The sequence below is a fragment of the Aethalodelphis obliquidens genome, unplaced genomic scaffold, assembly GCF_003676395.1.
Source record: "Aethalodelphis obliquidens isolate GAN/ISIS:26980383/991018 unplaced genomic scaffold, ASM367639v1 scaffold88, whole genome shotgun sequence".
Taxonomy (NCBI): Eukaryota; Metazoa; Chordata; class Mammalia; order Artiodactyla; family Delphinidae; genus Aethalodelphis; species Aethalodelphis obliquidens.
In genome coordinates this window covers 702,833-727,152 of record NW_020838032.1, presented here as the reverse complement: position 1 = coordinate 727,152, position 24,320 = coordinate 702,833, and the positions used below count along the sequence as shown (strand labels likewise).

The 24,320-nt window shown below is 40.8% G+C and overlaps 1 protein-coding gene and 1 non-coding gene across 2 annotated transcripts in view; both read right to left on the bottom strand.

The window, feature by feature from the left end:
* Nucleotides 1-24,104, bottom strand: part of HSD17B3 (hydroxysteroid 17-beta dehydrogenase 3) — a 39,757-nt gene extending 15,653 nt beyond the window's left edge. Inside the window, exons 1-3 of the mRNA XM_027094203.1 lie at nt 22,477-24,104; nt 18,473-18,519; nt 2,174-2,249 (exon numbers count right to left, since the gene is read on the bottom strand). Of these exons, the coding sequence (XP_026950004.1) occupies nt 2,174-2,249; nt 18,473-18,519; nt 22,477-22,630 (277 nt within the window). The 5' untranslated portion in view covers nt 22,631-24,104. The remainder of the gene's footprint in view (nt 1-2,173; nt 2,250-18,472; nt 18,520-22,476) is intronic.
* LOC113613521 (U6 spliceosomal RNA) lies at nt 3,452-3,553 on the bottom strand. The gene has a single exon (XR_003430284.1). It is a non-coding gene; the product is annotated as a U6 spliceosomal RNA (small nuclear RNA).
* Nucleotides 24,105-24,320: the final 216 nt, after the last annotated feature.

Genomic DNA, 24,320 nt, shown 5'->3' with positions numbered 1-24,320 from the left:
AAAAAAAAAAAAAAAAAAAAAAAAAGAAATAGCCTCGGATAAATGCTGGGATGTGTTAAAAGATTTGTGAATGATGGGATACTAAGATTTACTACAGTGACAAGTAAAGACATTATAACAGACTTAATGCAGTGATTCTCAAAGCAAGGTCCACAGACCACAGCATCAACATCACTGAGAACTTGTTAGAAACACAAAATCTCAGGCTCCACCCCAGACCTACTGAACCGGGAAACCCTGGGAGATGGCCTGGTGATCTGTTTTCACATGTGCTAGGGGTGACCGTGGTGCATGCTCAAGTTTCAGACCCCTGGACTAAAGGCTGTAAGAGCAAAGTGCAATGCCTCTGCTCAGTGAGTGTCAGGTCCTCGTCACATACACTCAGAAACCCTTTGTATTTGTCCAACGATTTAGCATTTATAAAACATTTACATGTACTATATATATATATATATATATATATATATATATATATATATTTTTTTTTTTTTTTTTTTTTTTTCAGTACGTGGGCCTCTCACTGCTGTGGCCTCTCCTGTTGTGGAGCACAGGCTCCGGACGTGCAGGTTCAGCAGCCATGGCTCACGGGCCCAGCCGCTCCACGGCATGTGGGATCTTCCTGGACCGGGGCATGAACCCATGTCCCCTGCATCGGCAGGCGGACTCTCAACCACTGCGCCACCAGGGAAGCCCTCACAATATATTTTTTAATCCTCTCAACAACCTTGTAAAGTAGGTATTTTCTCCATTTTTCAGAGGAGAAAATTAAGGCTCAGAGAAGCTTACTAGCTTGACCAAGGGCACCCAAACTCTGCTCCCTCCAAGTTCAATCCTCTTTCCACTGTTTTATGTGAACTTGCCTTGTGCAGGAGCTCTTTATTAGATATAAAAGCAATGGGCAGATCTCACCAGCTGCTGCCTGCTTAGCTCTGCAATTGGACCCAATATTTCTGGGGCAAGTGATCTTAAGGCAAAGTTTGGGGGCAGTTCAAAGACACTACTTGTTTTTCAAAAGGACGATAAAAAGTACACTTTAGCACTGTAAGGGAAACACTGAAGAATGTCCTAGTCCTGGGTCAAAGTTATTTCTGATATCCAGACAGAAAACAAAAGCAGAATTCACTGGTTCAAGGGCACTGAGCCTCCTCGTTGCGACTGCTCAACCCCACACCTCCCACAGCCTTCTCTAAGCCCAGATTCTCTCCAGAGAAATAAGGCTCTCCCCCAGACAGTCTGCTATGGTCTTCACGAGTCTTCATAGTTGAAAACTCATTCCTTGGAGTTCAGGAATTTATCAATTACTAAATTAGTAATTATTATTAAAATGCAAATGCCCAGAAAGGGATAGGATGATCATTATTAACTAAGAACATGTCAGAGTGGATCATAATAATAAAGCTTTATAATATAAATGCTGTCTCTTGGGGTTGCATAGTGTACAACTTTCAAAACCATACGTGGCAGCCCTGGATCAAATCTTTTTTTTTTAATCTAACAACTAGCAGTAAGCATTGTCCCTCACCCTACTGCAAGGAGCACAGCATAGACATAGGGAAGTGAAGTCCCAAACACAGATGCTGCTTTTCTTTGTGTGTGTGTGTGTGTGTGTGTGTGTGTGTGTGTGTGGTACGCGGGCCTCTCACTGTTGTGGCCTCTCCCGTTGCGGAGCACAGGCTCCGGACGCACAGGCTCAGCAGCCATGGCTCAAGGGCCCAGCCGCTCCGCGGCATGTGGGATCTTCCCAGACGGGGGGCACGAACCCGTGTCCCCTGCATCGGCAGGCAGACTCTCAACCACTGCGCCACCAGGGAAGCCCAGATCCTGCTTTTGAAGGGAGTAGCAGAAGCAATCAGACATCTGAGGCCTCTGGATGAGGGAGTCTGATTCTAGATATGGAGACGCTAGACCAAAGAAGAGAGTAGACCTGTTTGTGGGGTGAGTCTGCCCCTGCTTCATGCAGCCTGAAGAACCCCTGGTGAACTAAACTGAAGTGAACTAAAGCCACTTATATCCTGCACTTAACTTTGTAAACTGGGCTGCCCTAAGGAGGCTGGTACCCCAGCCTCCAGAGAGCAGACGTAGGGATGCTGACAGATGTCTCTACGGGCAGGACAGGAGCAGACTTGGCTGGTGGGCTCCACAAACATCTCCCTTATTTCTTGGGGTCACTCACCAATCTCCGCAGCAATGGCCTGTAGTTTTTCCGGTGTCCGGCTGATAAGCACGACATTGAGTCCCTGTCTTGCTAACTGAGGGTAGAGACGGGAAAACCAAAAAGGAGGTGATAAGCAGACAGGGAAGGTTTGTTACATTAAAGGTGAGTTGGGGCATCACTCAGTTGGTCACAGGGTGATGTGCATGCTTCTCCTGAGTTTAAATATGCAGAATGTGACAAAGGTTTCTGGGTTATGAGTAAAACAGCCACACTGGGCCAGGCTAAATGTGACATAACAGTAGTTTATTTGCATGTGTTTATTATGTGCCGGGAATTATTATTCTAAGTGCTTTTTTGCACAGATCCACAATCTGAATGCACTCCTATCTAAACCACCTATGATCAGATGTGTGGTGGAATTCAGAATTTGGAGGATTTTATACTATAATTTATGTAACAGGGCCTAGAGTAGCATCCCATAATAAAAAACAATATTTCTGCAGCGACCTGGTGAGCTGCCTCCTATTCACAAGAATGTTCTTCCTGTGGTTCTCTTCACTTGGGCACAGTCATGGACCTGAGCCCTTTCTTTCTGTTTTCTGGCTCCCAACAGGACAGAAAATGGAATAGGAAACTGGAGGGTAAACGGATGCTTCCCTGAGATCAGAAGGAACTCTCTTCAGATTGGACACTGTTTCGACTCATGGGAGCTGAGCGACAGTGTGCAGAAGTGGTGTGCTTGAACATAGCATAGGAGACAGGTAAACGCAGTGTGCTTAGTTGTCATGGACAGGCCCAGACTCCTCACACCTAAAAATGCTACAGGTGAGAAAAGATAGAGCTTTGCCTGAAGACAAATGGAAAAACCAATGTTCATTTAAACAGAGACACGTAAAATAGATAGCTAGTGGGAAGCAGCCGCATAGCACAGGGAGATCAGCTCGGTGTTTTGTGACCACCTAGAGGGGTGGGATAGGGAGAGTGGGAGGGAGGGAGACGCAAGAGGGAAGAGATATGGGAACATATGTATATGTATAGCTGACTCACTTTGTTATAAAGCAGAAACTAACATACCATTGTAAAGCAATTATACTCCAATAAAAATGTTAAAAAAAAAAGACAAAAAAAATTTAAAAAAATAAAATAAAATAAACAGAGACAGACAACATTTGAGTTAGTGACAAAGGTCCCAGTTAACTGAAATCCTTCTCTATGGTTTTAATTAAATGAAACTGTTATATTTTTAAATTGTGGTAAAATACAAAGGACATAAAATTTACCTATAGGGAATGTCTCACAATTATGGAATGTTTCACAATTTGTGTGTCATCCTCACACAGGGCCCATGCCAATCTTCACTGTATCACTTCAGTTTTAGTGTATATGTTGCCAAAACAAGCACTATGCCACATTTTAACAAGGAGTTCTATTATAGAAAACACATAAGAAGCTGAACTGAAGACTTTACTATATGGTCTCCAATAGCCAATTCAAACCTGTGGTATCAGAATCATTCAGGAAGACGTCAAAAATAAACACCAATTCCCACCACAACCATCCAATTAAGAATCTCTGGAGCTGAAGCCTCAGTATTTACATCTTTTTCTATTTTGATTTATTAAATTATACTATTAAATGCACAAGCACATTCTCACTGTAAAAGCTGTCACTAAGCCACAGCCACGGTTCCATTTCCCCACCACCGCTAGGCTCCCGCTGTCTTTAGTTTGGTATTGATCCTCCTTTCTAACTCTCTCTCTGCATCTACATGCATCTATAAGTACATACAGAAATAGAAGTTTGTTTTGTGGGATTTCTTTCTTTTCACACTTTATAAATGGCATTATAAGCTTGTCTTTTTAACTTAATGATGTGTCTTATCTCTAAGTATTGTATCTATTTCTACGTCAGTCCATGTTGAGCCACATTTTTATTGCTTCATAGTGCTCTATAGTTCACTTTTGGGTGAGCATTTAAGTTGTTTTGAAGTTTTCCTATTACCAATATTGCTACAGTGAAAACCCTTCAATACTGCTCTTTGTATATACAAGTGAATTAATTCCTAGAGTAGATAGCCAAGGAGAAGTGGAAATGCTGTGTTAAAAGGTACATGCTTTTTAAATTTTCACAGTATTGGCAAAATATCCTCCCTTAAAACTGTACCATCAAAAATACAGTTTCTACTTCTCCACACTCTGGCCCATATATTATATTAGCAAATTTTTCAACCTAAAAGTCAAGAAATTACATCTCTCTACTGTTTTGCTTTGCACTTTTCCAACTATCAGTGGGACTGATTTTTTTTGTTTGTTTATATGTGAATTACCAGCATATACCCTTTTTTATTAAATTTTTTGTTGAAGTATAGTTGATTTACAACATTGTGCTAATTTCTGCTGTACAGCAAAGTGATTCAGTTATACATATATAAATTCTTTTTTATATTCTTTTCCATTATGGTTTATCATAGAATATTTTGTTCATTTGTTTTTTGTTTTTCTCTTTTTGTGACTGGTTTATTTCACTAAGCGTAATGTCCTCAAGGTTCATCCACATTGTAACATGTGTCAGAATTTCCTTCCTTTTCAAGGCTGAATAATACTGCATTGTATGCATACACCACATTTTGTTTATTCATTCGTCATCAATGAACTTTTAAGTGCATCTTCTTTTTTAAATTTTCCCAGTATGTTTATTTTTTTTAATTTTTATTGGAGTATAGTTGATTTACAATGTTGTGTTAGTTTCTGCTGTACAGAAAGTGAATCAGTTATACATATACATATATCCACTATTTTTTTTAGATTCTTTTTCCATATAGGTCATTACAGAGTATTGAGTAGAGTTCCCTGTGCTATACAGTAGGTCGTTATTAGTTACCTATCTTATATACAGTAATGTGTGTATGTCAATCCCAATCTCCCAATTTATCCCTCCCTACCCTCCTTTCTCCCCTGGTAGCCATAAGTCTGTTTTCTAAATCTGTGACTCTATTTCTGTTTTGTAAATAAGTCCATTCATACCATTTTTTTTAGATTCCACATATAAGTGATATCATATGATATTTGTCTTTCTCTGTCAGACTTACTTCACTCAGTATGACAATCTCTAGGTCCATCAGTGTTGCTGCAAATGGCACTATTTCGTTCTTTTTTATGGTTGAGTAATATTCCATTGTATATATGCCCATTGACAGAGGAATGGATAAAGAAGACATGGTACATATCATAGAATATTGAATATAGTTCTCTGTACTATACAGCAGGACCTTGTTTATCCATTCTGTATATAAAAGCATACATCTGCTAACCCCAACCTCCCAATCCATCCCTCTCCTAACCCCCTCCCCCTTGGCAACCACAGCTCTGTTCTCTATGCCCCTGATTGTTTCTGTTTCATAGATAGGTTCATTGTGTCATATTTTAGATTCCACATACAAGTGATATCATATGATATTTGTCATTTTCTGACTTACTTCACTTAGTATGTTGCAACTCTAGACATACAAGTGATATGCTATGATATTTGTCGTTTTCTGACTTACTTCACTTAGTATGTTGCAACTCTAGACACATCCATGTTGCTGCAAATGGCATTATTTTGTTCTTTTTTATGGCTGTGTAGTATTCCATTGTATATATGTACCACACTTTCTTTATCCATTCATATGTTGATGGACATTCAGGTTGTTTCCATGTCTTGGCTATTGTGAATAGTGTTGCTATGAACATAGCGGTACATGTATCTTTCTGAATTATAGTTTTGTCTGGATATAACCAGAATATACCCGTTGCCCATTCTACTGTTGGGTTGTCATTTTTTTATAAGTTTGTAGGAGCTTTATTTTTACATATACTTAGTATTAATTATTTGCCTACTATATATGCAGTAATTATTTTCTCCTTTGTTTATGGTGTTCTTTCCATACATTACATAATATTAATTTTAATGTTACCAAGTTTGTGAATATTTTCCCTATTTTTTTTTAGAATTTCCTTTATGATTTTCCCTAACTTCAAGGATATAAATACATTTTCCTGTAACACTTGTAGTTTTTTAATTTTTTGTTGTTGTTGTTTATTTTTGAGAATAGTGTGAGGTTGAAATCATCTAGCATTATTTTTTTCAAAATGGGTGGCTCATTGTTTTGGCAACAATTTTCTATTTGTCCATCTTTTCCTGATGTGAAATGTTTATGCCAAATTCTCATATGTACGTGGATCTGTCTCTAATCTATCTGTTCTGTTCCACTGGCCTATTTGTTAACTTCTGTGCCAGTGCCACTTCTGATAATCTTATAATAGGCTTTGATATCTGGTGTCTCATACAGGAAGTCCCTATGATTTATTATTTTCTTTCAAAATGTTCTTGTGTTATCTTCTTAGTTTAATTTTCCAAGTAAATGATAAGATTATATTTTTTAACATTTTATATTGAAATTAGAGATATTTAAGGGAAAAGTTGCATCTTTGCATTAATCAGTTATCCGTACTATGCCATGTATTCAGATCTTATGCATTCTTCTAAAACTTTTAGAAGTTTCTTCATGTAAATCTTGGACATTTCTTGTTAGTTTGCATTAGTTGGGATAACTTAAGCTGCTGTAACAAATAACTCCAAAATTTCAGTGGCTTCACGTAATGAAGTTTGGTTTTTGTCTTGTATAACAGACTCTATTCTACACAGCCCTTCAGGACCCACAGCTGAGAAAGGCATTTCCACCTTCAACACCAGGTTTCTAAGATTGCCCTAGCTGTTGATATCCAGCCAGTGCAAGGATCAGAAGAGGGTAGAGAAGATATATCCCCTCCCTCAACCACCTTGACCAAGAAATGACACACATCGTTTCTGCCTGATTTCATTGGAAAAATGTCACATAGCCCCAGCTATATGTAAGGGAATCTGGGAAGTTCCCTGGCTGGATAGCCACTTACTAGCTACAACTTTATACAATGGGAGAATAGGGATTTGGGGGGAAACTTAGCTGTTCCTTCCACCAATATCCTATGTTTATCTGTTGCCATTGTGAATTAAATTACTATGGATAACTAAATTGGGTCAATTTATATAATGGAATACTATACAATACTGAAAATGAATGAACCAGGTTCTACACACATCAGCATGGATGAATTTCAAAAGCACAATATTGATCAGTAAGAAGCAGATTACAGAAGACATATGAATCAATTTATATTAAGTTCAAAACAAGTGATGCAACCAAATGTTGTTGAGGGATACACGCATGTGTAACAACTTTTTTAAAGTAAGGAAATTATTAACACAACGTTCTTAATAGTGCTTACCTCTGTGGGAGTGAGGAGGGGAAACACAAAGGCATGACATGTGCCTATATGACAAACTTCAAGGAAACTGGTGATACCCTATTTCTTAAGTTTGGTGATAAGAGACCCTGTACTCATTTTAATTTTTTTCGTAACCACACTTAGATATTATGTACACTCTTGTTTGATACATCTCTCTCTCTCTCTCTCTCTCTCTCTCTCTCTCACACACACACACACACACACACACACACACACACACACGTGCGCATGCACGCACACAACCATGACATACTACAATGAACTGAGGATACTCAAAGCCTGGTTCAGAAAGTATAGGGTTGAAGTGAAGACACACAGGAACAAAGCAGTGAATCCAAGGAAACATAAAAATAATTAAAAGCTGATGCTTTCATTTAAGGGAAGATGAAAGAGAATAAGCTTAGAGTGCAGCTGGAGTAATTTAGACTAGGGTAATTTAGACATTAGGAAGAAGAATTTCCTTCCTGAAATGGCATAAGACACCATCATATACTGACAGTAAATGTGTGATAATATTCAAGAATAGAGCAAAGCAGTTGGTTTTTCTTGGGTTGGGCTAAGGCAAGGGATTTTAATGCAAGGGGCCACACTGTGCCATTACCTGTAACTGACAGGAGCGCTGCCTTGAGAAGCATTCTAACTGCCTTGCCTGTCACACTGGAGCTTGTAGCATCCATACCATCCCAGACGTTGGGGGTGGCACTAGAATTGCCCAGATACGGAGCAATTAAACCAGACAATCTTTAGTCATATATTTTGCTTCTAGCATTCTGTGGGCATTAATAGCCAAGAATGAATGTTTATATATATTAAAGTGAAAAAAAGTAAGTTTTATAATGTTTAAATATATATGTATATAAGTATTAAAATTTATAGTAATATAAGATGGGTTAAAATTGGTTCAATCATATAGAGGACCATCTGGTGATGGTATCCAGTATTTAAATGCACATACCCATTGAGTCAGCCATCTTACTGATAGGGATGTATACTTGGATATGTGTAAGTTTATCTTCAAGGGTGTGTCTTGAAACATTATTTGTAACTACAAAAACCAAAAGTAACCCTAGTGCCCATCCCTAAGAGGCCGATAAAAGAGACATAGTACATCCCTGGGATAGGATAACCCTGAAACCATTAAAAAGAATGAAGGCCATCTGTATGCCTTTGCTGTGGCAAGATCTCCATATTACATTATTTAATGGACAAAGCAAAGTTTAGAAGAGGGTTTATGGTTGTGTGAAGCAGGATCCCATCTGTGCTCATGTGGGCAAAAACTAAACATACAGGTGTGAATTCTGCTAGGAGACTATAAATTACTTTCCTTCTTCCTGGGCATGTGACTAGATGACACTCCTGGCCTTTCTTGCCCTATGTCTGGCCATAGGACTGAGTGCTGGCAGTGGGCTGCAGGACACAGACATGCTTATGACCCAGCTCCAACCTTGAAGAGTAGCGCAAAGGCTTATAAGATAGACAAGAAGCAAGACAGAAGGAACTGGACAGAGCCACCCACTAATCAGGAAAGTCTCTGGATTGTTACGTTGAAGTTACTCTGTACTATCAACATCCATGTCAACAGGTAAGTATGAATATAGCCATGGTTTTCCTTTACCTTTTCTGAAAGGAATCTCAAGACATTGTGAACACTGGTGACCTTTACAGAGAAGGGCCAGGTAAGGGCAGGGGTGAGGGAGGAGAGGCCTTTATTTCCCTTTGTATGCTTTTCTGTGCTGCTTGAGTTTTCTCATTTTACGCCTGTATTATTTTATCTTTAACAGAAATTATCTGGGCAAAGAGATGATGGCCTTTTTGCTGTTTTCTTCCTTATACTTCTTTGAATTAAAAATGTATACATAAACATCATTAGCCATCAGGGAAGTGCAAATTAAAACCCCAATGAGATATTACTACACAGCTCTCAGAATGGCTAACATAAAACATAGCAACACCAAATGCTGGTGAAGATGTGGAGAAAATGGACCACACATACAGTGCTGGTGAGAATGGTACAAACAATCTGGGGGACAGTTTAGCAGTTTCTTAAAAAACTAAACATGCAACTATCATACCAGCCAGCAACTGCACGCCTGAACATTTATTCCAGAAAAAATAGTCTTACGTTCACACAAAAGTTATATACAAATGTTTATAGAAGCTTTATAAGTATTGCCCCAAACTGGAAACAATATCCTGCAATAAACCATAATGGAAAAGAATATAAAAATGATGTATATATATGTATAACTGAATCATTTTGCTAAACAGCAGAAAGTAACACTACATTGTAAATCAACTATACGTCAAGAAAGAAATAATGAAAGAAAGAAGGAGGGAAGGAAGGAAGGAAGGGAGGAAGGGAGGGAGGGAGGGAGGGAGGGAGGGAGGGAGGAAAGAAGGAAGGGGGGAGTGGGGGTGTTTATAAAACGGCCACACAAGGGATCCTTGTGGTGATGGAAATGTTCTGTATCTTGACTGTATCTATGTTGATATCCTGAGTGGGATGTTGTAGAATAGCTTTGCAAGATTGGGTAAAGGGTACATGGGATCTCTCTGTATTCTTTCTTACAACTGCATATGAATCTATAATTATCTCAAAATTAAAAGTTTAATTTTAAAAAAGAAGCTAAAGGAAGCTAAATAAATACAGGAAAATTAGGTAACAGTGCTTTTTAAAAGAGAATTGGGGATGTGAAGTGAGTAGATGCTGTATGGGGCTGTATTGTGCTTAGCTGGGGCTGAGATGAGCTGGGAGGCCAGAGGGGCTGGCGCTGCTTGGGGCCAGCTGGGCTGCTTTTTGTACAGACCAGGGCAGCTGCACATGCTCCTAAGGACTGGGCAGAGCTGACTAGAACCCTGAATGGCTGGAACCCTGGGAGGCATTAAATATTATGTCTTTCTCTGACCTAAGCCTGTTTTCGTTGTTCATAATCACTGGGTTTTCTTGTTGCCTCCAGTAATTAGAGATAGATTTTGGCTACAGATCTCCTCCCCAACAACCAGCCAGCAGATGTTGTGTTATAAGATTTAAACAAGCCTCAGACCAAATCCTACCAACAGAAACATTCATTAGTAAGCTGGTGTCAAGATAGTCATGAACCTATTCTTATAGCTCAGTGGAGTCCCAGCTTTCTGTCCCTTAGGCACTCTGGGAAGGCTCATCCCAGGCAGATATGATAATGTCCTGGGGGCAGGGGGCAGTCAAACTTCTAGCAGGGTAGGGTGAGAGAATCCCCCACTATCAGCAGGACATGGGGCCAAATCAGTTAAAGGCCAAGGTAGGGTGAGAGAATCCTCCACTATCAGCAGGACATGGGGCCAGATCAGTTAAAGGCCAAGAACACCACTCTGCGACGCTCACAGATTTTACATCCTTGCTCACAGGAGGGCAGAAGTACCTGTACAATATTTCTAGCTAATCCACATATCTTGGAAGGCACTTCCTCAGGAAAATTATTTATAACGTCTCTTAGGCTAAGGGGCAAACCCTCTAATGAAAGTCAGGTTAGCTAAAGCACAGATATTGATGAACTCTAATTTAGCATCTTTAAAAATTAACTAAAACCTGGATTTAGCCAAGGTCCTGGCAAAAACAGCACACTCAAATTGGGTAACTAGAAGAGAGATTAATAAAAGGATGATTTACAAAGTGTGACTAACGTGTAGAGAACCCACGAGATTCTGGAGCCAATAAGGGCAGAGTTGTTGTCACCTGTGAACCTGAAAGGGTTGGGGGATGAACAGTTTACCAGAACCAGAGCGTGGAGAGGGCTGCCTGACAGAGCTGTGGCCTTCAGCAGAGGGATACAGCCAGCCCACGGGGAGAGAGCAGAAAGGAACCCAACCTCACACTCCTCTCTCTCTCTCTTACCTGTTGCCAGTATCCCCCAACCCCCACCAAACCCCACTGAAACCAGAAGCCATCTGAGGCCCTTGGTGCAGGGCAGCCTCCTAGGGCACACAGCAGGGCGAAGAAGGGCAGAGTGTGAATCCCGAGGGGCAAGTAGAAGAAACTCAACACACACCACCTCTAGGTGTGGTGGTGTATTCCATTCCTAGGTAATCTACCCAAGAGAAATGGAGGGACTTCCCTGGTGGCGCAGTGGTTAAGAATCTGCCTGCCAATGCAGGGGACATGCGTTCGAGCCCTGGTCTGGGAAGATCCCACATGCCGTGGAGCAACTAAGCCCATGCACCACAACTACTGAGCCTGTGTGCCACAACTACTGAAGCCCGTGCGCCTAGAGCCTGTGGTCCCCAACAAGAGAAGCCACGGCAATGAGAAGCCTGTGCACCACAACAAAGAGTAGCCCCCGCTCGCTGCAACTACAGAAAGCCCGTGCACAGCAACGAAGACCCGATGCAGCCAAAAAAAAGGAGAAATGGAAACATATGTCCATGAAAACAAGCACATAAGAATGTTCACAGCAGCATAGTATATAGCCAAAAAATGGGAACAACCCAAACATTCATCAGCTAGTAAATGAATAAACAAATTGTGGTATATCCGTACGATGGAATATTATTCTGCAATAAAAATGGAAGAACCACTGACACATGCTACAACATGGATGAACCTCAAAAATCCTGTGCTAAATGAAGGAAGTCAGGCACTAAAGACTACATATTGTGTGACGGCATTCCTATGAAGTGTTCAGAAAAGATTAGTGGCAGCCTAGGACTAGGGACGGGAATGGGGGATTAACTGTGACCAGTTGTGAGTGATCTCATTAGGATCTTATTAGGATGATGGCAATGTGCTAAAACTGGATGGTGATGCTGGTGAAAACCTTGGTTAATTTACTAAAAATCATTGTACCATACACTCAAAACAGGTGAATTTTATGGTACATGAATTATATCTCAAGAAGCTGTTTAAAATAAAAAACTGATTCACGTGCATATCATATTATGCATGCTGAAGTATTTTAAAGTAAATTATATTCAATCTAACAGCTGATCTTCAGCCATAAAGTGTTATAACAAGTCCCACCCCGGGCCTGGATCCTATCTAGTGAGGTTTCACTTTGTAAAAAGACAATCAATCAATATCTAGACATACATAGAATGTAATTAGGGGTGATACTCTGCATCTGTTGTTCCTTTAAATAGTCGATTTCCTAGTATATTTTTAAATGACATAAAAAGAAGTTTACTCAGACATTTTGGCTGGAACACAGCTATGGAAAAGAAATAAGCCACAGAAAATGTCTCAAAGACTTTTGTGTCAATTTTGACTGACCCTAGGTAAAGAAAGCTTCATTCAGACCAGACTGAGCAAAGGAGAAGGTGGGAAGCAGGTTCTCTAAGAGAAACTCATCTTCAGCTGGGCCCGTAACACACTTTCCCCCCGAAAAACAACCACCACGGAAAAAACTAAACCAAGAAGAGTGAACCCCAAGGTGAACTATGGACTCTGGGTGATAATGACGTGCCAGTATATGTTCACTGTAGCAAACTTCCCACTCTCGGGTGTGTGTGCGGACAGGGGTATATGGGAACTCGCTGTACCTTCTGCAAGATTTTGTGGTCAATCTAAAACTGCTCTAAAAAATAAAGTCTATCTTAAAACTTTAAAAATAAATAGAAAATTAAAAGATAAAAAAATAAGAACTGTCCCATTTTAAGGCCAGTGATATCATGAAGTATTCTCTTTCTCTTCTGGAAAATTCCCAACCCCCACCTCCAGCCCTCATTTTCAGTCTGGGAATCTATCAAAGGATGGCTAAAGAATTAAGCACCTTCGTCTCACAATTCACTTCATCAGCCTCCAGAGGGGGAGATTGTCCATTAAATGGAAAACAATTTGCATTTTCAACACAAAGGATGCTCTCTGCCTTGTGTGCTTCCAGCCTCTCCTGAATTGTGCCATTTATCTCAAGAGCCATAGACTTTTTTTTTTTTTGCGGTACGCAGGCCTCTCACTGCTGTGGCCTCTCCCGTTGCGGAGCACAGGCTCCGGACGCGTGGGCTCAGCGGCCATGGCTCACGGGCCCAGCCGCTCCGCGGCATGTGGGATCGTCCCGGACCGGGGCATGAACCCGTGTCCCCTGCATCGGCAGGTGGACTCTCAACCACTGCGGCACCAGGGAAGCCCAAGAGCCATAGACTTTTTAAAGGTTCCATGTGAAGTGGTCTGAGCCAGGAGGGGGGCACGGAGAACACTTGGTTGTCTGGGCCAGCATGTTCCCTTTGTCCTTTTGAGCAGGGCTCAATCTTCTTTCTAGAATGTCCAGGCTGACAGGCTCCATACGTGGGTTTTGCCACCACCCCCCTTCAGGGAATTAAGCCCCAGAAGCACGCCCTCTCCCAGAATTCCCTGCCAGGCACTGTGCTAAAAGAAGAATGACTGCTGCTGTGATGAATAGACCATTTTCCTTCTGCTGTGTGTTAGGGCCTAGGTCAAGGAAGGTGCTTGTCGCTGCTAATCTATAACAGGTGGTGGGAATGCCAGGGAAGACAGGGCTTCTTCTGTGTGGCGGTAAATAAAATAAAGGGCTTGAATTCAGGTGCCAAAGGAATGGAAATGGTGTGAAATACAGAGTGAAGCAGAGGCTTCAGAGGCATGAAGACCAGGCCCATGCTTGTCCTTCCTCCTCCAGCCCATCCCTCTCCACAATTTTTTTCACGCTGCTTCCAATAATGCTTGAAATTCCTTTAAAAGGAGGCAAAGTCACTATTGCCACTCTAAATACAAATACAGATTAGGTTAAAATGTAATATAGAATAGGCTACTGGAAAGTTGGAGTAGAAGTCCCTATTTCTACCATGAAATGCAACTAAAACATGCAACCTGGACATAATACATAAAATAAATATAAGAAGACTCCAAAAGATAGTGAGAAGATCAGCTATGGGCCTTGAGACCTGAGGAAACCGGTGGTGAGTCTCCTGGGTTTTCTTTTTGCCTCATATATCCCAGACTTATTGCTGGAGAAGCTGGATATTCAGAAACACCAACAGTGCAGACATAAAAGGTCCCAATAAAAGCCTGCTCTCTCTAACCAAAGAACCAAAAACTGGCAGCCTAGCAAGGCAGAAAACTTTAGACAATAACTGTCGTACTCCAGACAAACAACTCAAAAAAAAAAATCTATGTTCCTATTGCCACCCCTGCCTCCAAAGGCTGAGTGGGGAGCTAACACTTCCACTCTGGTGAGGCTGAGTCCTAACAAGGACTCCAACCTCCTGCCAGGTTGGCATCAGAGAAGGATGAGCAGGGAGCTGGAACTTTCATCCCAGCCACCCCACCCACCATGTCAGCAGAGACCTGAACTTCCACTTCCACCTGACAGTGCCAGAGCACCCCTTCTGCTCTCTCCCCTCTTCCTTCCCCTGGGATGATGACAGAGGAAGCCTAGTGGAGATTCAGGACTTATACCATCACCGCAGTGATAGTGAGACCACCTCCTCCAAGTACTGCTTGTGGGGAGCAGTAAGGATGCACTCTTGCCCCGAAAATCCAGAGTGGCTTATGAGAAGCCAGAACTCCTACACCCATCCAGCAGTAACAAGGAGGCAGCACCCCCCAAAGGAGGCCAAGTAGTAAAGCTGGGCTTCTACCTCACCTGGTAGGAAAAAGCACCCCCTCCTCCCCCTGTTGAAGCAATGTCAGTACAGACCTAAACCAAAAGATTTAAATATGATCCAGAGTCTCATAACATAAAACCAAAAATGTCCAAGATTCAATTAAAAAAAAAAAACTCATCACACCAAGAATAAGGAAGATCTCAATCTGAGTAAGATAAAAACAATGGACAAATGCTAACACCAAGATGACAGAGATGTTAGAATTATCTGACTAGAATTTTAAAGCAGCTATCGTAAAAATGCTTCAGAGAGCAATCACAAACACAATTAAAACAAATGAAAAATAGGACATTTCAGCAAAGAAATAGAAGATATAAAGAAAAATGAAATGGAAATTTTAGAACTGAAAAATACAGAAAGTGAAATTAAAAACTCAACGGATGGGCTCAGTAGCAGAATGGAGAGACCAAGGAAAGAATCCATGAACTTAAAGATAAAAAAACAGGAATTACCCAATCTAAACAGAGAAAAAATACACTGAAAAAACATGAACAGCATCTCAGAGACCCACTAGACTATAAGAAAGGTCTTGCATTTGTGTCATTAGAGTCCCAGAAGAAGAGAAGAGGGCTAGGCAGCTAGGCAGAAAGAATATTTGAAGAAAGAATGAATGAAAAATTTCCAAATTTGTGAAAAGGTATAAACCTACAGATTCAAGAGACTGAGTGAATCTCAAACAAGATAAACCCAAAGAAACCCACACCAAGAAACATAACTAAACTCCTGAAAACTGAACACAAAGAAAAAAATCTTGAAAGCAATGAAAGAGAAACAACACCTTACCTATAGGGGAAAATGATTTGAATAACATCAGACTCATCAGAAATCATAGAGGCCAGAAGGAAGTGGCACAACATTTTTCAAGTGCTGAAAGGAAAGGATTGTCAACTATAAATCCTATATTCAGCAAAATTATCCTTCAGGAATGAAGGGGAAATGGAGACAGTCTCTGATGAAGGAAAACAAAGAATTTGTCACCCACAGAGCTACTGTAGAAGAACAACTAAAGGAACTTCTCTAAACAGACAGGAAATAACAAAAGAAAAAATCTTGGAACATCAGGGAAGAAGAAAGAACAATAGAAAGAGTAAAAATATGGGTACGTACAACACATTTTCTTTCTCAAAAAGAGAAAGAGAAAAGCGATATATGGGAAAGAAAACACAGATTAAATATCCAATAATAATAGTGGCTAAACTTGGAGAGCTTACTCTATGCAAAGCATTTTGCCCGTCTCATCCCGTTTAACTTTTACAAAAGCCCAGATGGAATTATCATCACCTCCAGTTTATTGATGTGGAAATTCTGCAGTGAGCATATTGGAGGCAGAGGTTGAACAGACATCTGATCCATTCCCAACCTCGAATTCTTAACCATTACAATCCATAGCATTCCAGACTCTGAACTGCTTTCCTTGAAGCAGCAATTAACAGGGAGACAAGAACAGGCTCTCTGGGAGAGAGGGAATCCTGCATGAAAGAAAGGTAGGGATCCCAGAAAATTGTTTAACACAGCCTTAGAAAAGAACAAAAGGAAACAAAGAACAAGATTCTACAAGAAGAGCAAAGCAAGAATTAGTCTAGAAGAGAAACAGAATTTAGAATTTGAAGGCTCTTAGGAGACATCTTTTGTGCTCATAAAGACCTGGAAGCCCAGAAAGGATGTGTAACTTGTCCAAAATCTGCAGACAGTTAGTGTCTGAATGAGGACTGGAACTCATAGCTCCTGACTCCCAGGCCATTGCTTTTGGAAAGAGTAAGGAAATGAATTGCCAAGGGGAATCCGCACATGGGTCTCCTCTAAGAAGAAAGAAAAGTGTCTGAGTCTTAAGATATCAAGGGGGCCATAGGTATATCAGGTCAGCATGAATTTGAGGAAAGAATCTGGAAAATCATAAAGAAATAACCTGAGTTCTCCAGAGAACTGAGAGATAAAATGAAAGACGAAAGATAAGACCCTTTCCAGAAAACTGGTCTAAGGTGAAAAAACAGTTATATAAGAGGTGATATAGTTTTAACACAAATAGCTAGAAAAGCTTTCCTTCTGATTGGGGGTATGGAAGATACAAGACTTTGGAAAGGGTTTGGCACATGGTCTCTCCAACCTCAACACTCAAATATAACCACTCATCTACTGAGTGTTGGGCACTACTGATCATCAGAAAGTTGTTATATACAAATTAGAGCAAAGATAAGAGCAAAGATGAACTCTTTAGCTGGAAGAAAAAATGATGAACTCTTTAGCTGGAAGAAAAAAACAAAAACAGAGTTGAAGTAGAATGTCAGTACCAAAGAAATTATCTTCAGAGCATGGAGGATGGGGGGTAGACCCAAAAGACCAGCACTAGGAGCTTTTAAGTGGTATGGTTCAGCTCTGTTAACTAAAAAGAAAACCAGAAGTATCTATCAGGTACCTCCAATATACCTTGCAATGTTCATTTCACAGAAGATGGTTTGACCTCTCTCATGACACAGGCCTTTAGGAACAAGAAAACACATGAGTACTACACTATTGTTGAATGTAGTTTCCATAATTGAAGTGCTTTTCATTATGTTTTTAAGGTGTTGATTTTTAACAGCCATCCTCATAATTTCTAGGATTCTATTTCTTCTATTGTATTTTACATGGTGCTAGACGTTAGTATAATAGGCACAAGGAAGAAAGAAAATATATAGGAATTCCAGGAAACAATACTTCATTAGTGAAAATGTTGAACTTGTAATAATACTAATAATAATGGCATACAAAACTACATATGCTGTAAACACATTTTTAGAAAAGCGTAACTACCTACTATCTATCTATCTATCTATCTATCTATCTATCTATCTATCTATCTACAGAGAAACAAAAACCCTGGAAGGAAACACTCAAGGACTCTAATCACACTCCAGTGACTCTCAGCCCTATCAGATTCTCTCTTTATATTATATTTTTTAATGCCCATTAGTCTTCTTGAAGTGAAAGTTTTATATATATATATATATATATATATATATATATATCTCCTACCTACACAAATGATTTTTAAATCAACATATGCCCTAGCTATAATGTAAAGGATAAATAAAAGGAAAGTAGTTTATAATTTTTTTATTGCTTTAAGTATATAAATGCTTATGGTACAATTACCCTAGGAAATAACAGTGTCCCCATAAATTCCTAAAACAACTCCTAAGGGGAGATACTGCCACCTTTGAATATCATTGTATTTTTTTTAAAAGGTAGCCAGGCGGTGAGATTATGATTTTTAAATTTCCTTTTTTATAGAAAATAGTTTCCTTCATAAGGGAATGTCCATTGCTTTTATAATCAGAAAACTAGTGTTTGGGGTGGGAGTCATGTGACTATGATGTGTTTAATAAAAGGGGAGGAGAAAGTCTCCAGGGACACAACTTACCTCGAATGAATAAGCTTTCCCAATCCCATCTCCTGCTCCAGTGATCACTGCAAAAAGCAGAAATGGTTTTAAAGGATAGAATTAATCTTTAAACCCCTTTCTTGCTGGCTACATGTTCTTGCAGGCCTACTCTCTAGGACACAATATTCCAAAGCACTGCCCTTCTGCTCTCCAGCCCTACTCCGCTCAACTGTGAAGTTTCCAGCCTTGACTCCCTTCACTAAATGTTCAAAATGAAGCATTTTTTTCTTTTTTTGGATGGGGTTTGGGGGGAAGGGTTGGTGAGGCTATGAAAAACATGCTCCAAAATGAAACAAAGAACATTAGCCAGCGAACATTTTATTCAGACCCCAGAAGGGTTTAGACATTTCTAAGCCTTAATTCATCAAGGACAAGCAGTGTATGCTATTATCTCTCTACCCACACACCCAATTATCACTGTAAGGACATTTCAAGGTTCCTACTAAAAGTTGAGTTCTCCCCACTTCCTATCCTCACTCTCACAGGACAGCAGCAATCAAAGCCCATTGAAGATAGAGAACTTAACAAAGAGGAAAATACAGAAATGCAAAAAGAGGATGCAGTGACATGAAGGAACCTAAAGAACTTGTGCTCACTGGATCTATTGATTAATAGATAACAATGAGATGGGCCTTCTAGTCCTTTTATAGCCAACAGCACATACATATTTAATGACTGAGCTCTAGGGTAAACTTCATTCGTGTGAATGCCACAATTTCAAAACAAAGTACAATTCAGTACATACATATCTGCAGTTTACCTTTGCACCAACAATCGGAGGATATGCTTTCCAAAAGTGTGTACAAAAGCTGTGTACATTTAGTTTACTTGAGAGGGAGAGCAGACCAAGCTGAAAAACTTCAGGCAATGCTTCAGGCAGAAGCACCCTCATTTTAATAATTACCAGTGATTTTACTTGTTTATTTGGGTACTTTTAAGTGACTCCACGTATATGACTTGTTTTACTCTGCAGAGGTACTTTGCTCAGGGTTGTTTTCTTCTGCCTCACCTTCCCCTCCATCACAGGCATCCTCAAATCCACCCAGTACAAGGCCTGAACTATAGTCAAGATAACGTCAATAAGTGGCTGGTACCTACTGAGCGTTTACTTTCTGCCGTGCATTATATTTTTGGGTTTTGTTTTTAGTCACTTGGACCTTATTATTTACAAGTTAAATTACACAGCATGAGATGGACTGGAGGGAGAAGAGGGGAGGAAGCTGGCTCCTGAGGTTCCTGGCCACCTCCACCCCCTCCTCGGTGCGTAGCAAAGTCTTCAGTGCTGCCTCTGCCCCAGTGTCCAGGTCAGGCCTCGGAACACAGCTTCCAAGCCAGAAATGAGGTTCTGGCTCTGACACCCCAGAGCACCAGGGCTCCCACTAGCAGCTTCTTCATGGCGGGTGGTGGGAATGTGAAGGCATCAGTTTGTCTAGGTGAGGGTGACAGATGAGGCTGCTGGAATTCAGGGAGAAAGTGGAATAGGCATTGTAGGTCCAATAAAGCTCTTCCGTGTCCGGCTTACAGAAATGCAGAAAGACCATGTGGATGGGCAACCCCACAGCCACATCTCATCTGATATTCAAAACAAGCCTATAATTCAGGGAACATCATTTTCCTTAGTTTATATTTGAGGAAGCTAAGGGAGAGAAAGTTCTTAACCCAATCAAGGCCACACTGCTAAAAGTGATGACTACAGGATTTGAACCCAGGCTCTGACTTTAGGGTCACAAATCTATAAAGAATATCAGTGATGGGACTTCCCTGGTGGCGCAGTGGTTAAGAATCCACCTGCCAATGCGGGGCACGGGTTCGAGCCCTGGTCCGGGAAGATCCCACATGCCGCGGAGCAACTGAGCCCGTGCACCACAACTACTGAGCCTGCGGTCTAGAGCCCACGAGCCACAACTACTGAGCCCACGTGCTGCAACAACTGAGGCCCGCATGCCTAGAGCCCGTGCTCCGCAATAAGAGAAGTCACCACAATGAGAAGCCCGCGCACCGCAATGAAAGAGTAGCCCCCACTCGCAGCAACTAGAGAAAGCCTGCACGCAGCAAGGAAGACCCAGCATAGCCAAAAAAATAAAAAGAATACCAGTGACAAAATTAGGAAATCAACCACATATGACCGCACATGCACTTCTTTTAGAACGTGTGTCCTCAGAAGGGCTTTGCCGTACACTGATGGGCAGAGTTCTAAGCCCCTCAGAGCACAGGCATTTGGATCTGTGTGATGCAGAGTATTTGGATCCAGAACATTCAAGTTCAAACTGCTTATCAAGTTCACTGGAGACATCATACTGCCCTGAGAGGGAGTGCTCACACACACATATCCTCTCTCTCTCTCTCTCTCTCTCCCCAGATTAACAAGTAACGGTTAAAAACGCATTTTATTCATGCCAAACAATTTTCATAGAGTAATTTTTTTAGCTTTGGAAAATAAGGATACAGGATGCCTAGTTAAACTTGAATTTCAGGTAAACAACAAATAATTTTTTCGTATAAGAATGTCGCACATAATATTGGGGGTGTCATATACTGAAAAATGATTCTTTATTTATCTGAAATTCAAATATAACTGAGTATCCTGTATTTTACCTGGCAGCCCTATAAGGTTGTTTACAGTCTTTCCTATTTAGCCTGGCATTGTATTTCTAAAGCCACACAAATTCTTATTCTTTTTTAAATCATTGGATTTCTTGGTGTCCAACTGTAGTGTAAAACCTGACAGTTGGGTTTTTGGTTTTGTTTTTTTCTTTTTTGTAATGCAAGTGCCTGACTTTGATTGTCAATGAGGCATCAACTTCAAAGAGGCATCAACTTTAAAGATGGTGATTTCTAATAAAAGCTATGCTGGCCACACGATCATGTAAAGAGCCAGGCCATCTCCCCCAAATGAGGTTCCTTTGTTTTAAAAATCTTGATTGATTTCAATAACTGACCATTTGGACCACTTGTTTTTTCTCTTCCTGTGCTTTAAATTCCTGCTTGTATGTTTTAAATTCACCATTAAAGAGTGAGCGTGTGAAACCCTAGGCCCCCACCCCAGAATAAAATAAAAGCAGAACTCCAGGCCCATTCACTCTCTCTCTCTCTCTCTCTTTGCGCCCATGACCTTGCTATGTGGCACCAGGTGTCCTACATAATTTCCAGGTCCTGAAAGTAATAAACCTTTTTTTTTTTTTAAAGTGTCCTGATGGTTATTGCTGAAAACCACCTTGCAATCACAGTAAGAACCACAAGGGCCAGCCCGACCACAGTATTGGTTATTGATAGACTGACACCAGCACATAACACCAACTTTGAGATGCAAACTTAGCATTTCGTTCAAGGAGATGCCGAAACCATAGCCTCACGTCCTTCACCTTAAACTCAGTAGGGAGCTGAAATTCTGCATGGCAGTTCCAGGAGCTAAATCCCATTGGGAGGCAGCAATTAATCAGTCTACTTGGGACACAAACCAGACCCAGATTCCATATAGAACCATTTTAAAAACATGTCTCCACAGAGATCTTTATTGCCTTGATTTTGTATTACCCTCACTTCTTGCAAGGGCTCAGAGAAATTTTTTTTAATAAAATGAATTTAAATTATTGGACTTCAGAATGTTGAAACACCCTTTAAGAAAATGGAAGCACCCTGGGCTTTTGAAAATCTGAAGAAGAGGATACATAATTTTCTGCAGCATCTATTACTTGTATCATCAGAAACTCCAAAAATAAGAAAACCCAACTAGTGAGAATGAGAGGAGAAGCACCCAGGCAAGGACTGAGTCACATTGTTCCCTAATTATCCTCCTGATGCCCCACATCTCATTTCTCAGACAATCCTAATTTCATTCGTGCTTTCCAGCCTCCCAAATGAAAATAACCCAAAGGAATTACATCTTTGCTCTCAAAAGGAAAAGATGCAATATATCTTTTGAGACCTGAGTGATAATAAGCAAGAACAACAAAAAAAAACAAGAGATGGAAAACTTTCTTTACCTGCCCACTGTCCCATGGACTTCAAGAAAGACCTTGGCGAAACTTTCCAGAAGTGCAGGAAAATACATTTGGAGAATCTCACGCATTTCACCAGGTGGACCAGGCACACCAGCAGCCCTACAAAAATGAAGAACTGTTCCAGAACCTCCCCCATGATGGCACTGCAGCAGATGCTGTTTGGGACCTGGTTGGGGCCCTCACAGCCTCCAGGCGCGAGCGTGACTGTTCCGGAGGAGTGTCAGTCAGTCCCCTTCTGGAGTCACCGGGCACATTCCAACGCGTCACTGTGTCGAGGCTTTCAGATTGGAGTAACTTCTTTACACAATCCTCTGATTCACAGGCTTCGGAATAAAATATTGTTTCTAATATCTTTACAGCACTTTTGGGCTTTTGTGACACAGGGGAGTTGGTGAAGAAGTGGACCTAAAGAAAGATAAAGGCTGGACAAAGAAAAATGGCAGCCCAGCATTCCCTCCCTGAATTTGGAAGCTAAAAAAGATACTTAAAAATATGCAAAATCCGATAAGTCATTCATTCACTTATTCAGCAAATATTTATCGACTGCCTACAGGTGGCATCACTCTTTGAGGCGCTGGGAATATATAATAGTAAACACGGCCAGGCACTGCCATGGGGGAGCTGAGATTCACAGTCAATGTGCGAATAAATAAGATAATGTCAGATATCAGTGCAGTGAAAAAGTGCTACGGAGTGACTTGTTAGAGTGACTAGTGAGCACAGGAAGAAATTCTGTGAAGAGGTGGTATTTTGAACTGAAATTTGAAGGAAAAGGAGACAGCCCTGCAAAGATAGGTTCCCCCCTCCAGGCTGAGGGAACAGCTAGTGCAAGTGACCTGAAATGAGAAAGATACATGTATTTGAGGAAAAAACAGCACTACATAGAGGAACTGGTAGGTAGAGAACAAAGGAAGGAAAGAATAAAGTAAGGTGAAGGCATGGGGAGGAGCCAGATACTCCTGGTGAGGAGTTTGGACTTTATGAACAACAGGAAACCACTGAAGAGACTCAGACAATGGTGTTATCTAATCTGAGTCACTCTGGATGCTGAGAGAAGATGACCTTTTGGAGGTGGGGATGGAGAGTGGTCGTGACACTGAAGCAGGGGGAGCGAGACTATGACAGTCATCTGAGAAGAGTGCCCCCATGTTCATCCTTTGGCCCCCTTCTCCTTCTGTCCACACTTACTCATTTGGTGACGTTACCCAATCTCTTGACTCTAAGGACGCTGTGCACTGAGGACCCCCAAATATATAAGTTCAGTGGTAACCCAGGCTGTTCATCCAGACTTGCATTTCCAACTGCCTACTTAACACCTCCATTTGAATGCCTGTCATCTCATGCTTAAGTCTAGTACTGGTTTCTGATATTACCAGCAAATGTCAAAACTTGTTCCCCTTGCAGACTTCCCTATCCCAGAACATGGCAACTCTTATGTTCCAGTTGTTCAGGTGAAAAACCTTAGAGATATCCTTGACTCCTCTCTTTCTCTCACATCCTGCAGCCCATCTGTCTCCTGTTGACCAACAATTGTATTTGTTTTCAGTTTTAGATTATGCTAAACAACACTGCTATGGATATTCTTGTATTTGTACTTTCCCACACGTGTGCATGTCTCTCTCACACACACATACATGTGATTGCAGGGTCATACATGTTATACACGTACAACTTCAATGTTACTAGTGTGTCAGTCCCACTCAGGAGACAAACCACACAGCAATTTGAACATGGACTATTCAATATTAAAAAATTAGTTGGGAATTAGCTACTAAAAGGGCATAAAAGAAAACTCAAAAGAATACTCAAAGGCTGAAGAAGAGTAT